This window comes from Monopterus albus, unplaced genomic scaffold (assembly GCF_001952655.1).
Source record: "Monopterus albus unplaced genomic scaffold, M_albus_1.0 scaffold404.1, whole genome shotgun sequence".
Lineage (NCBI taxonomy): Eukaryota > Metazoa > Chordata > Actinopteri > Synbranchiformes > Synbranchidae > Monopterus > Monopterus albus.
This window is the reverse complement of record NW_018128284.1, coordinates 34,023-47,838: the sequence shown is the minus strand read 5'-3', so window position 1 is coordinate 47,838 and position 13,816 is coordinate 34,023. Positions and strand designations below refer to the sequence as shown.

The following is a 13,816-nucleotide window of genomic DNA, read 5'->3' as shown; positions in this document are numbered from 1 at the left end:
ACTTTCTGCCTGGCAGGCCCCAGACTATCAGGATTGGCAATAGGACTTCAGCCAGCATTGTTACAAACACCGGCATCTCACAGGGATGTGTCCTCAGCCCCATCCTCTACACCCTGTTCACCTACGACTGTGACACCTCCCACAAAGACAACATCATCCTAAAGCTCGCGGACGACAACACAGTGATAGGTTGAATCACTGGCGAGGACAAAGCAGCCTACAGGAGGGAGGTGGCCGGTCTGGTGTCATGGCGCAAGGACAATAATCTCAGCCTCAACATGGACAAGGCGAAGGAGATGATAGTGGACATGAGGAAGCAGAGGAGAACTCATCAGCCACTGTTTATCTGGGGGCTTGAAGTGAAGAGGGAGAGCAGCTTCAAATACCTGGGCGTCCACATCAGTGAGGACCTGACTTGGACACTTAACACCACACAGCTGGTCAAGAAGGCCCAACGACGGCTCTACTTCCTGAGGAGGCTGAGGAGGTTTGGCATGTCGCCTAGGATCCTTTGCAACTTCTACAGCTGCATCATTGAGAGCATCTTGACCAGCTGCATCACTGTCTGGTATGGCAGCGCTAACTCTTCCTTTCCCTCTGCCATCAGAATCCTAAACAGCTGACAGGAATTTATTACCAGGAAATACACCATGTACTGACGACCTGTACTATTTACATTCTGTTTGCTCATGCATAATTGCACATTCACTGTTGACTGCCGCACATGATGCTCCCATGCAGCATACATTCTCTTATTATATTCTTATATATTTTTATTATATTGCTGCTTAAAGTGCCTTAGATTTTGTTTTACTTATTTATCTACTTTATATTTCATTTGTATTTTGTGGCATTCATGTGGATAGCAAAGTAAGAATTTCATTGTACAGGGAAACACATTTCCTAACTGTGCATATGACAAATAAACACTTTGACCTTTGACGTTGACTGACTAAACTTGACTGCTGATGAGGACTGTGACATTGAAACCTTAGTACTGTGAGCAGATCTTGAGTTGGAATGGTTCTGTCAGATTTACATGTTCTAATGTTATTTTTAACCACCTTTGCAAGCAAGTACAAATGTCACACTCATGTCCATCCTCATGCATATTGTAGTGGTTGCATTCTTCCTCTCTTACATGCCATCTCTCTTTCACTTTGTCTCCTTCTCTCTCACACACACACATCACTCAGTTTACTTACTTCAATACCATTCTCTCCTGGAGCTCCATCAGCACCTGGCTCCCCTGGCTCTCCCTTTCGTCCCTACATTAAAACAAACACATTATGACACATTATAGTCATGAACAAATATGAAAGTGTTTGCAGTATGAACGCCCATAAACAGCACAGTACAAACTTACTGGTTGACCGGGTGGGCCAAGGGGTCCTTTCTCGCCCTGCAGAGAGAGAGTGGAAATTTAAATCCATTTATCTTGTATGTTTTAACTGAACAGAATATGGGAACAGGGGACATAGCAGGAACTGTAACCTAATAAAATTACTCATAACATGCATAATTTTTGCTCATCGTCATATCTATCAGCACAATGTACATCACTGGTAGCATTATTCCCTCTGGTTCACTATACAAGCCCTCACAAAACAAATTAACTATAGCAGAAGTCTTGTCTGTTTTGATATATATAAATACATATTTTGTTTTATCCATTTTAACTTGCCTGCACCTTTCTGTTTCTGTCTAGTCCTTGCAAAAGAATTTTCTGACCTCAGTGTAGCTTCGTTGATTAAAAACAGTAAATGAAACATTTGAAAAATATAAAATGTATTGAGAGTCTTTGTGTTGGACTTGTTAAAGTGCAGCTTGCTAACAGCTATGGGATAATGATGCTTCTGAGATATTTATGGTAGCTATGCAATAAATCCATATTACAACATTAATATCATGTTGTTAAAGTCAAAGCTCAGCCACTGTGGCTAGTGGTGAAGGGTTCAGCTACTGACTGTACTATAGCAAGTGCAACCTTTAGATGAGGCCTAAATTTTCCCAAGCACTGAGTAGGTTTTTCTTCAGGTTGACATCCCATCTTGCTGCTTCACTGGGGTAGGAACACAAACAGGAAAAGCCTGTAGAAGGGCAGTCAAGCAGGCAAGTGCCTCCAAGTCTCGACTATGCAATGTTGCCATTTTTTTAAATGGGAGGAGGTAATGTAACCTACATTGGGTAACATAACCCAGCTTGCACTGTGTTGGCAACCTGATGCTGAGAATCTAACTCATAATCCAACAGGCACTACATATCATGAAGGTGGATCAGTAAATATTAAGATCATAGATGTCTGTTCAAATGTATAAGATGATCTAAAGAAATCAGATTTTTGATTACAGAATAGAAACCAAAAAACTCCCCTTGTGGTTTGATTAGCAGCACATCTCCTGTTTCACTTCTCCAGCAGCCTCAATTTAGAACATATTTACACAGCCTGGCTGTAGTTAACCCAAAGAATATTTCAAAAGTATCATATTACTATGACACAAACTCAGGACTGAACCAAGAGTCCATGCTCAAAGACCTTTTCTCTGTTGGGAACAGAGCTCCTTTGTGCCAGTGTTTTCATTTGCAGTGCCCTCTGCTGGTGACAGTGTGGTGCTGCACAGCAGCACAGGGTTTGGTATTTCTCCAGCACAATGATGGTCTTTGTGATAAGCCTATTGAGCAAAGCTTTCTGGATACTTACATCAATGCCGTCCGACCCAGGGGTACCAGAGGGGCCCGGTGGGCCGGGCAGACCCTGAGGTCCAGGTGGACCCCTCTGAAACACAGAGAGAAAACAGTGGACTATTTTTGTATTGCAACAAACAAATACCAAAACAGTTCTATAAACTGCAATATTGTGTTAAAGCATGAAAACTATAGTGATCCAGTAGTAGATAATACTAAAAGGCACATTTATATTAGAAAATGTCTATATTCTTTATGTATATACTAATGTAGTGCAACTTGTCATTAATTTTGGAACATATTATCAAAGTTAAAATGATATTGCTTATAAAAAATCCTAAAGTCAAAATCAAATTAAATAAGAAGAAAAAGTAGAAGAGGGGTAAAAACAAAGGACTGATGAAGACTGTGGGAGGAGGGGTCATGAGAATAGCACTGTTTACCCCAACCTCCCCTACCATCACCCCATCTCTGTTTCCCTGTCCCCCTCAGCATGTATCATCTCAGTCATCAGCCAGTCCATCAGGTGATAACAGTCTTTATCACACTTTGAAATGTTCAAGAAAAATGCACATAAATTAAAAAATAAAAATAATCCTTGAAAGTGAAGACGAGGAGGTAACATGTAGGCATTTGTTTGAATAGGAGGATCCACACTCAGTAAGCAGTTGGCATATATGTGTCAGTGCCCTGTGAATTTGCACTTTTTCACCATTGTCAATGGTTTTCTCTATTCTTCAATGAATCAAAAGCTTTGTTGTTAAAAAAGTCAGGTAATGACAAATTCTCCCTTTGATTCTGAGCTCCTTAGTTAAGAAGTAAAAAGTCTGTACAAGATAAGAATGATAATCCACAGAAACAGAGGTCCAGTTTCACTTTGTTTCTTCAGCAGAAAACCATGTCAAGTTCATCTTTTTTTTAAATGTATCCTATAAAACCAGGATTTTAATGACATCAATGAGCACTAAGATAACACGCAACCAAGAACATCACCCCAGGACATCCAGAGCCCACTGGCCCTTCCCATGGGCCTCCTCCCCAATGGGCCCCAGAATAATGAAGCAAAGCCTGAGCTGAGCAGCCTTCCCTGTCTACTCACCACTTGGGCCAGAGACAGGCACAAGATCTGCAGTATAACCCAGGGTTTCAACAAGGCAGAGAGAGTAGCCATGGTCCCTCTCCCTTGTCCGTCTTTCCTCGGTTCACGAAATCCTCTTTTGCTTCTCTTTCTGCTCACTCACTCCTCTTCAGGCCAGCGCAGTGCAGAACTGGTGGAGCAAAGCCGTCTGAGAGAACGGAGGGGGAGAGGGGGGTGGTAAGGCTATGTGCATATTCAGGAGGAAGGAGAAAGGAGAGGGATGGATTAGGGAAGAGAACAGAGGAAGGTGTAACCCCTGAAACCAGAAGAGGTATACCCTTGAAAACAAACGTATACACATCTCATTCTTCAGATTATTCAACAAAGAACTTCAGTTATTTCTTCTCAACTATTTCAACAAAGAACTTCAGCCATTTCTTTTCATCCTTCAGCTGTATCAGCAATTGATTTCAGGCATTTTCAGGGTGGTCCTTCAGCATATCAGCATCCGCATGCATTTTTGACAGGAAATGCATTTCTGTAGTTGTAAATTGAGATTTATTGCACAAAAGTGACTCTCCCTTTAAACAACACATTAGAAAAACTGCTCAGTGGTAGCTTCTATACTGTATTTATTTTGCACATTTTTATTTACTGCATCGTATTCTAACTTACTCTAACTGTAAATTTGTTACTGCCTTTAAAATTTAAATAACTATTGCCTGGTAAATGCTTTCTTTTTTTTTTAAAGATAAGAGGGATAATAGTCATTACAGTAAACAGAGTAATTGGACATAACTTCTACAAGTTTTCTTAGCCAAGTGTCTTTGTACCATTGACTGTAGAAAATATATACACCATGATGGCTGAAGTTATTTGATGATGATTTGATTTGGCTTCACTTTTGCATAGTGGAGGGAAGGGGTGACACCACATCCATATTTGTACAGTCAGTGGCTTAGACACACAGGCAGTTAATTCTACTTCAGCATACTTTCAACTAATTCAGATAAAAACATTCCAAATTATTGACAGTCCTTTTCAAGTATTTTTCAATCTCTAATAAAGAAAACTGGCACAGAAATATAGTGAACATTTGCAGGAGTGAAGACAGAAAAAACAGAAATGCCTTACTGCCCAAAGCAATTCATTACAAAAGTCCTGTAAAGCCTGCCTTTGTATGCATGTTTTTGTCTAAATGGTGTCGGAGGTGTTGGTGTGATTCATGTTCCTCTTACATTGTTCATTGCCTGTATGTCCCTGCTGAGTAATCTCTGTAACCAGGTTGAATGTGAAGTGCTGAGTGTTGTAGGTAGCAGTAGTAAAAAACACAGCACTAAATACGCATTTTGAAAAAAACACGGAGGCATTGTTAATAGTACTCTAACTGATTGTGCTCTAGTGAAGTGTAAAGTGTTTGCCTCAGTGCCACTTCTCCAGCAAGTGACAATGTCAGCAAAGTTCAGCAAATCCAAATGACAAAACAGTAGTTTCTTGTAATCCTTGAGTCACATCCTTCAAGCAGTTGAAAATTGCAACATCAAGGAAGAACTTAGATTGTCTGAACCTTTTGATGCAGTGTTAACTGATTTACCGTTTTCCCTGTCTTCGGTTTTTATGCTAAACTAAGCTAACCACTTGATCCCAGCCATTAATTTCATACAAAAAAAAAAACCAAACATGTACAAGAGTGGTGTCGATCTTATCTAACTCTCAGCAAGGAAGGACATAAGCATAAAAATACTGTCCTATAGCATGAAGCTATTCTACCAGGTCACACTCAGTGAAAAAAATCAAATAGGCTTTCAGGCAATTCTTTGATACCCTGCTACTGAGCCTGGCTTTTAAGTGCTGCTCTGTTGTTATATGAAAATCTGCCACAGTGCATGAATTCCATTTTAATTAAGTTTGCATTTCCATATACATATCTCAGATACAAAACTGTATAAATGCGAAGAGTACACAACCACATCAAATTTCAAATCATTCATAAAAATGCTACTACATCCAAAAACCCACTGTGCTGGGTGAAAATATTTTTGGTTCTCCACAGCTCTCTGTGCTCACTTTTCCTAAAAAGATTTGTTTCACACAGATTGTCCATTCCCTTCTCCTTGCTTGGAAGCAAGTCTGACTTTAGACAGGAAGAGGCATATCCCCTGTAAGATAATGATAGACAGGGTAAATATTATTCTTGAGTGCAGGTGTGAAGAGTAGCGGAGAAGTGATAACAGAGCAGGTCATTAACAACCCAGCAAGGTTTCAGGCCCGGCCCTAAGCTCACAGTGTGTCAGGCCTTCCACAGAAGAGGCATAGTTTAGAGTCAGAACAGAGGGATGAGAGGTACACACTGACTGGCTGATGATATAAAGGCAGAGGATATTACCTGTCTGGTAGAAAACATATTCATTTGGGTATTTTGTGGTTATTCCAGTGTGAAAATTGCTCTAGCATTTTACAGTGTGATTTGGTTGTCGATAATTGTGTTAACAGTGCAGTACATTTGAGGGCGTGCACGTATGAGAGAGAGATAAATGTTCACATATGATAAGGGCTTCAGAGTTATTCAGTGACTTCATATTTGGAAGCCCAAAGTGAAAATCTTCATCTATTTGTGCATTCAACACTGCAAAACTACTTTTAAAGCACCAGTCTTCAGACATTTACAAAGTCAGCAAGTGCTACCTGAGTTGAATCTGATGCAGTGGTGAGACCCAGATATACAGTGAAAACAGGCACAGAGTCCCAGGCTGAAAAAATGATGCTGCTTGAGATAATGTGAAGGGTTTCTAAGCAACAAAGCATGGATTTGCACTGGCTAACACACACAAATATTCATCTTCTGACATGGTTATAGTAGCTAGATATTATAGTTGTATCCTCCAAACGTTTTCCCAGCCTCCTCTGAATTAAATTTATGTCTTCCAGTGATGAAATGCTGTTCATCATAACTCTTGGCAAGATTTTGTATTCCTTCACGCTCAACTAAAAGCTACTGTCATATAACATACATACATAGTAGCCTTATAAATATGTACTTACATACTATACAAATAGCTATTCTAATATATTCTTGTGGAGAAGCAAATCTCACTAATAGTAACATCAACATTAACCCCCGACCCTGCTCCAGCAAAGCACAGCAGTAACCCTTTGCTGTTTGTCATCTACACCATTCCCCAATTAATTCAACAAAGAATAAGCCAAGAACAAGTCCAGGTGACAGGTATCTTAGTGTCCTCTTGAAAACTGGGTGAAACATTTCCTGTTAGGCTGACAACCACATCATTTGCATCAATGGAATGCAAAATAAATCAAAAATATATCCACAATGAAGTCATGGACAACACTGTTTCAAAAAACCCTGCAGCCGAAATAAGCCAAGACAACTGAACAGTGGTCATATATAGTTTAACTTGTGCTTGCTATATGATCCAAATGAATGACATACACATGGGATACACCATTTGATATGTAAGATCATCTTTACTTTCAGTGATATTCTTTAAAGTTGTTTGACTGTGTTTTTGATGATAAATGTGATCACTGACAGTGATTACTGTGGTGAAGCAGTGCTGCGACACAAAAAGGAGGCACAATTCCGAGCAAGTCTGCTATAATCAAGTTCATTTCCTGCATTCAGATTTGAGGTCTTCACATAGCAAGTTGACATGCAGCAAGACATCACAAAGGCACATTACATTTGTCATTCGTATCTCTTTCTCTTATTCATACATGCATGCATTCACACATAGATCATATACCACACATCCTTGTGACTTGGAAATTAGAAATACAATAAATAGACATATTAGTTTCACAAAGTCTTACAATAAAATAACACAAATGTGGAAAAGCAGGAAGAGAACAAAAAGTGAAATGTACACTCTCACTAAGTGATTATGGTCCTATAGACTTAAGTTTTGAAAAACTGGGTGCAACAAAATTTCATTCAACTTAAAGACAAAATAGAAAGCAATATGTTCTGGAAATAAAGAGGGCTGGCGACCAGTGCCAAGTCACTAAAAACCTGTGCCACGAATCTTGGTGTAATCATTGATGGAGGTTCCAGACCCTCTGCAACCCTATTCAGCAATAAGTGGTAATGGATGGATGCTGATATGAATCTCATATCAGCTGGGACTGGTCAACTGGTGAAAGTGCTTTCAGTCATGCTGCCCATAGCTAAAACCAGTTCCCATTAGAACTTCAATCTTCCTCTTTAAAAACTAAACAAAAGACTGTTCTTTTTCCATGGCTTTTAATCTATCTTAATTCCACCCAATTTAACACTTTATCTGCTTTTATTTTTGCTTCCATTTTGACTTCATTGTTCTGTTTAGTTGACTTTATAGACATAAATGTTTCAAATTTTTTTAAAGAAAGTATGTTCACCCCGCTGTAAATTACTCAGAGGTAAATCTGCCACAGCTGTCCTAAGGGCTGTGACACACCAAGATGATGGTTGGCTGACCACTGGGCCATACATGAGCATCTGTTGGGGCACCTCTTCCCAGTGTGTCCCACACCATTGGCACTAGTTGGACGCTGTTTGATGGCTTTTTGGCCAATTTGGCATATCGGAGCCGATCAGACTGGGTGGGCCTCATTGGTGAGAGAGAGAGACCGCACTGACTGGCTGTTCAGCTTAATGAATCAATGCACATCAATCAATGGACATTTTAAATCCAGCTTCAGTACATGCATGTATCTACTCACCTGTTTTCCTCCTGTTGTCCTCTGAACACAACACATGTTTTTCTGTTACTAGGTGACCTGAATTCACAGGGTCTTTTTCTAAGCTACAAAACAGCAGGAAAAAAGTCTGCAGACTAGTCCCCAGCAAATTAATTCAGCAGTAGCAGCAACATTTCAATCTACAAAAAATCTTATCAGGCATTATTAAACAGGCATCACAGTGAAAATTTATATACATCTGCTAAGACACCGCTCAGGTGTTTTCAATATGACTGACTCAAGAGCAAACTGCCACACGAGGGCTAACCATCATAGAGCCAAACTGCGGTACCCAAACTCCCCACTAAGGGAGCAAAAGATGCCACCGGCTAAGCTGGTGAATATGGTGGAACTTTATCTGCTAAGGAGCCAGATATTTCCCTCAGCAGATGGTGGAAACCATAAGTGAGTTGTACTGGACTCTCATCGACAGACCATAAACATGACTCAGAATCAGTGCTGATGGTTCAAGTTTGCTAGATGTGTAAATAGACTGCTTGCTAACATTTTTGTTACTGAGACAATAACTCACTGTTGTGGTTAGTTTGTTGTGCTGCCCCAAGTAGTCAAAAAATCATGCAGGTTAAAGTTAGACATATTAAATAAACATCTCTAAACTTCTGATGGATAAAAGACTATCCACAAATAGTCTTTAAAATTGTCCTGAAAATAGTCTGAAGATGAGACAATAAAAAAATAGATTGTTTTAGTCTTATTCTGTCAGTGTGTTACATTTGGCTATATCTGGATCTACCTGGATTGCTACACCTTTTTCGGGCTGGGTGTCATGGTTCTGTCCCACCTGTTTCCGTTCTCATGCTTTTATTTTGACATTACTTCCTCTTTCTGTTTCATCTTAGTTCTGGACTTTTTACTTTCATCAGCACTCAATTGGTTACACTTGTTTTCACCCAGTTATAAGCAGCTTTCCCTCCACCAGAAAACTGCCAGATTGTTCTGGACTCTGTGCAGACTTTCCAGTGTTATCCTTGTATTTGTGGTTCTTGTTTCTGACCCTGGATTGTTTCTGATCACCGATTTCTGCATAGCCCTCCTGATTGTTGTATGTTTATTTGTGTACCAACTATTGGACCAGCTTCTTTGACCTCCTGTTTTGGATCCCTCGGATGTTAGTGTTTGCCAGCTTTGTATCTGGACTGTTTTTGAATTGGATTATCACTTGGACTATTGTAGTTTCTGTCTCCTGTGCCTTACCAACAGAACACTAGCCTCGTCTGGCCTTATAATAGAGTCCGCTCTTTACATTGTTAATATTATACTGGCCAACCTTGACACCGGGTTTAGTTTTTATCTGTCTGATACCTGTAGAAAAAGATTAGATGAACTGCCCGCCTACATGGCTTTCTATCTGTTTGACAGTCAAGCCTACCATTGGCCTACTGTATGGCCTACAGGTTCAGTTTTAGTCATCTTATACAACTACTCTGGGGTGTTTGGCCCAACTTATAAATTAGAAATTAATAGTTTGTATGTCATGATTTAACACACTTCTGGCAAAATAGGGCATGGTTGGAAACCATCATCATCAAATATAAACTAGTGCATTAAACTTAAAAGCACCTATACAACTACATGGTTGACTGAAATCCTCTGTGGCCAGTGATCCATATCGCTGATATTTTAAATTCACACCTAAATCTGAATTTATACTTCCTCCAATAAAGACCTGTGTGGCCTAATATGCAGTACTCTGAATGATTTCTGGGTCAGTAAGCTAATGATATATAACTTGTTTAAGTAATATTGTCGATTTGAGCATCTTTTGAGCTGCATGATTTTGTAACATGGAGTAAAAGTTGTATAACAACAGAAGAAAGGTTTCTACTATATTTTTTTAAAAGGATAAAAAGCTGCCAACGCAAAGGTGAAAAGCCATGATAATGTCCTTGTGTACTTGGTTGCCACATAAACAAAAACAACAGTGTGGTTTGTACCTTTCATTAAACAAGAACATTACTAGGCTTTTAGCAACAGTGTTTGCAGAAGTTAAATCTGTATTCCGTGCAAGTCTGAATTCCATTCATCTCCTTACAAAAGGAGAATTGGTCATAGGGAAAAACGTATGTAATGGAGAAAAGTTGTTGCAAAGGTTTGTGCAAGAGGGTTACATGATTGATAGAGAGGCCACAGACAATTACATGGCACAAATCAATATAATGAGCTTGCATTATAAGACACATTTGTGTGTGTGTGTGTGTGTGTGTATGTGTGTGTGTGTGTAATTGTGCATTTCAGCCTATGATTCCTTACACTAATAAAGCATTTTTTCTCATTCCTTTATCTACCACCAAAAGCAAACTTAGGAAAAAGCAGGGGCCAAGAAGTGCATTCAGAAGCGGTGCTTAAATTGTTTGTATAGTTCATGCAAATCTAAACAGGCCAATAGAAAGAAAGCCACTTTTGGCTTTTCCTGTTTTAGGGGTCGCCACAGTGAATCGTCACACTGATGACTCACATGTTGACATTTGGCATGTGTTTTACACCGGATGCCCTTCCAGATGCAACCCTGATTCGAACCTGGGCTGCAGCAGCAAGAGTGCTGTGCCTTAACCTCTAGCCTACCAGGGAAGGCAATGTTGAGTTTTAATATTTTCTGGATCCCACCTGATATCATGGCCCCTTTTCCAGAGCTATTATTGTAGCAAGGGACCATGCAATGAGTAAATGAGGTAAAAAACAAACACATATAGAACCACACACAGTCCATTTCTCAGTCAGAGCAGTCGTGAGTGGTTATTGGAATTGGAGGGATCTCGCCCTCCCTCATCACCATCAATCTGTCTAAATCAGGGGTGTCAAACTCAATCACACAGAGGACCAAAACTCAAAGCACACTTTAGGTCGTGGGCCGAACAGGATAAAAATTTATTGGCCAGACTAAAACTAAACGTTTTTTGAACATAAATATGAATCAAAACAGACAGGATACAATATTATTCCAAAATAAATAAACTTGAACTTAAAATCAGCAACCGTATTTCTGCTAAGGCTTACATTTGCAAACACCTGCTTTTTGTCTGGACACAAGACGTCGCAAACTTTCATCATGAGGCTCTTCAGAAACTCTCCCTCAGTAAATGTCCGGGCTGATTTTCTCCTCTGCCGCAATAAAACTTGCTTTCACAGCAGCTTCACTGTGTGATTTGGCTTTGGTGAAAACGTCTGCTGTGATGTCAGATTCCTCTTCAACTCCTCTACCTTCTGCAGCTTCTGCTCCGCATTCACGCTTTTTTAGCTTGTCCTGAGGTTTTGTCTCGTAGTGCTGTCTTAGGTTATATTCCTTAATTACAACCACATTAACTCCACAAATAAGACACACGGGTTTACTGACAATGTCAGAAGATATATAAAATGATCTCGCAGGCCAGATGTGGCCCGTGGGCCTTGAGTTTGACACATGTGGCCTAATGGGAGTGGATGAAGCATTAAAACCATAATTCACAGGGATATAATATTCCCTGGATTTCAGTTATATTCACCTGAAATTGGCCTGAATGTGTTTGTGTCAGATTGTGAGATTATCTGTTTACCTACATGTCTGCAGATGGCATTTACTCTGTACTGTGAATGCTTGTTTGGGCATGGACACATAATGTCTTGATGTTGTGTTAAAGTCTTACTCCAATGTTTTGGTTTAGCATCCTATAGAAAAGTATATATCTTTTACTTCCACTGTAATTGTGAGTTTGAGCAGGTTCTTATACAGTTTTACAAGGAGAAAGCCTGCTATGAATAATGTTCTCTGACTTGTTGAACAGGCAGGTGTCATATAGCAGAATGTATGTGTCACAGACTGATAGGAATAGCAATTTACAAGATGAAATTTATAAAGGGAGAGCTACAGGACAAAGTGAAGTCAGGATGTTTCTCATTAAAGAGAAGTGGATCAAATGGGGAACGGACAAGGAAGGCTGATGAGTGGCTGGTGTGGATCTGGCCTGCTTTGCTTAATGTTCCTGTTTTTACGATGGAGTGTTTATGCAGTGCTGGCAGGGCTGAACAAAGAATGACTGCTACAATCTCACAACCTTTTACCTGTCTACTTTTAAAATTCAACTGAATGATTGCATGGAATTAAGAAACATATTTGCCTGCATCAGCCTTAGTCAGTTATACACAACACTTACACAACTACTTCTTTGTTTAATTGCAGTAAGGTTGGGTTTTATGGCCAATAACAGATTTTTCTTGCCAGCGCAGGAATTTCCTCTTTGAAGGAAAGCTGCTCTGATAGGCGAGTCAAGAGAGCTAAAACTACGTTGTATCCAGACAAAGGGACACAAACAGTTCTATTTGTGTAGTTTCCATGGAAATGAATGCATCATGTACACAATCAATAGGGCCCACTGGTGAACCACCTTCTATGGCATATGAGTTACAGTCCAGTCTCCAGCTCTGAACTCAGAGTCTTGGTAGATCTGGACCTGTCAGTTTGAGATGATGTCACCTCCAAGCACATTTAGCCCAAGTGATTTAGGTGACAAGTGAGTGAACTCGTCAGGAGTTTGATTTAATGTTGCCCTGTTCAATGAATGTTGATTTGTCAGCATGACTTCTCTCACTTTTTGGTTTGTCAGAAGATCATTTGAGGTCATCGTTTCTCCAGTTCAAATTAGCAGAGCCAGACTTTGTTTTCTCTTTGGAACAGCTCCCCTGGGCTTCCTGTTGCCTGGATGCCTTGTTCTCCCAGTCACAACATGAGAGGAGGCAGTAAAGCTATGCTAACATCATATTGCTGTTATCATCTTTATTAACCCACTGCAGACCGTCACATACTACTCTGACCTGGGTCATTCACACAGTTCTATCATTTGCCAGTTTAAACAAACAAACCTTAAACAGACGGTCATTTGTGAGTGACGGCCTGCATAGATAATAGTGGATGAGGGTGTTAAGTATTTCAGAAAGGATATTTTAAAGGGAATCTGGGGCAGTTCTGTTCTTTCTCTCCACTCTATCCACCCCGCCCGGGAGGAAGTTTAGACTGCTGTGTGGAGTGGTGGGTCCCACTGTGTGAGGCTGTACTAGTGTGGATACTCCCCACCACTTTACTAGAATAATAAAATTACAGATAGCTTCGGAATAGTTCAAATTTAAAGTACAGCCGCCGTTGGGCCTTCTTGACCAGCTGTGTGGTGTTATATGTCCAAGTGAGGTCCTCACTGATGTGGACACCCAGGTATTTGAAGCTGCTCACCCTCTCCACTTCGAGCCCCTGGCTGAACAGCGGCCGATGAGATCTCCTCTCCTTCCTCATGTCCACTCTCATCTCCTTCGTCTTGTCTGTGTTGAGGC

General features: G+C 40.2%; 1 protein-coding gene across 1 annotated transcript in view; it reads right to left on the bottom strand.

Moving 5' to 3' along the window:
- col9a2 (procollagen, type IX, alpha 2) overlaps window positions 1-3,971 on the bottom strand; it is a 31,900-nt gene extending 27,929 nt beyond the window's left edge. The window contains 4 exon segments of the mRNA XM_020586401.1: window positions 1,206-1,268; window positions 1,367-1,402; window positions 2,702-2,776; window positions 3,785-3,971. Coding sequence (XP_020442057.1) covers window positions 1,206-1,268; window positions 1,367-1,402; window positions 2,702-2,776; window positions 3,785-3,856 — 246 coding nt within the window. The 5' untranslated portion in view covers window positions 3,857-3,971.
- Window positions 3,972-13,816: the final 9,845 nt, after the last annotated feature.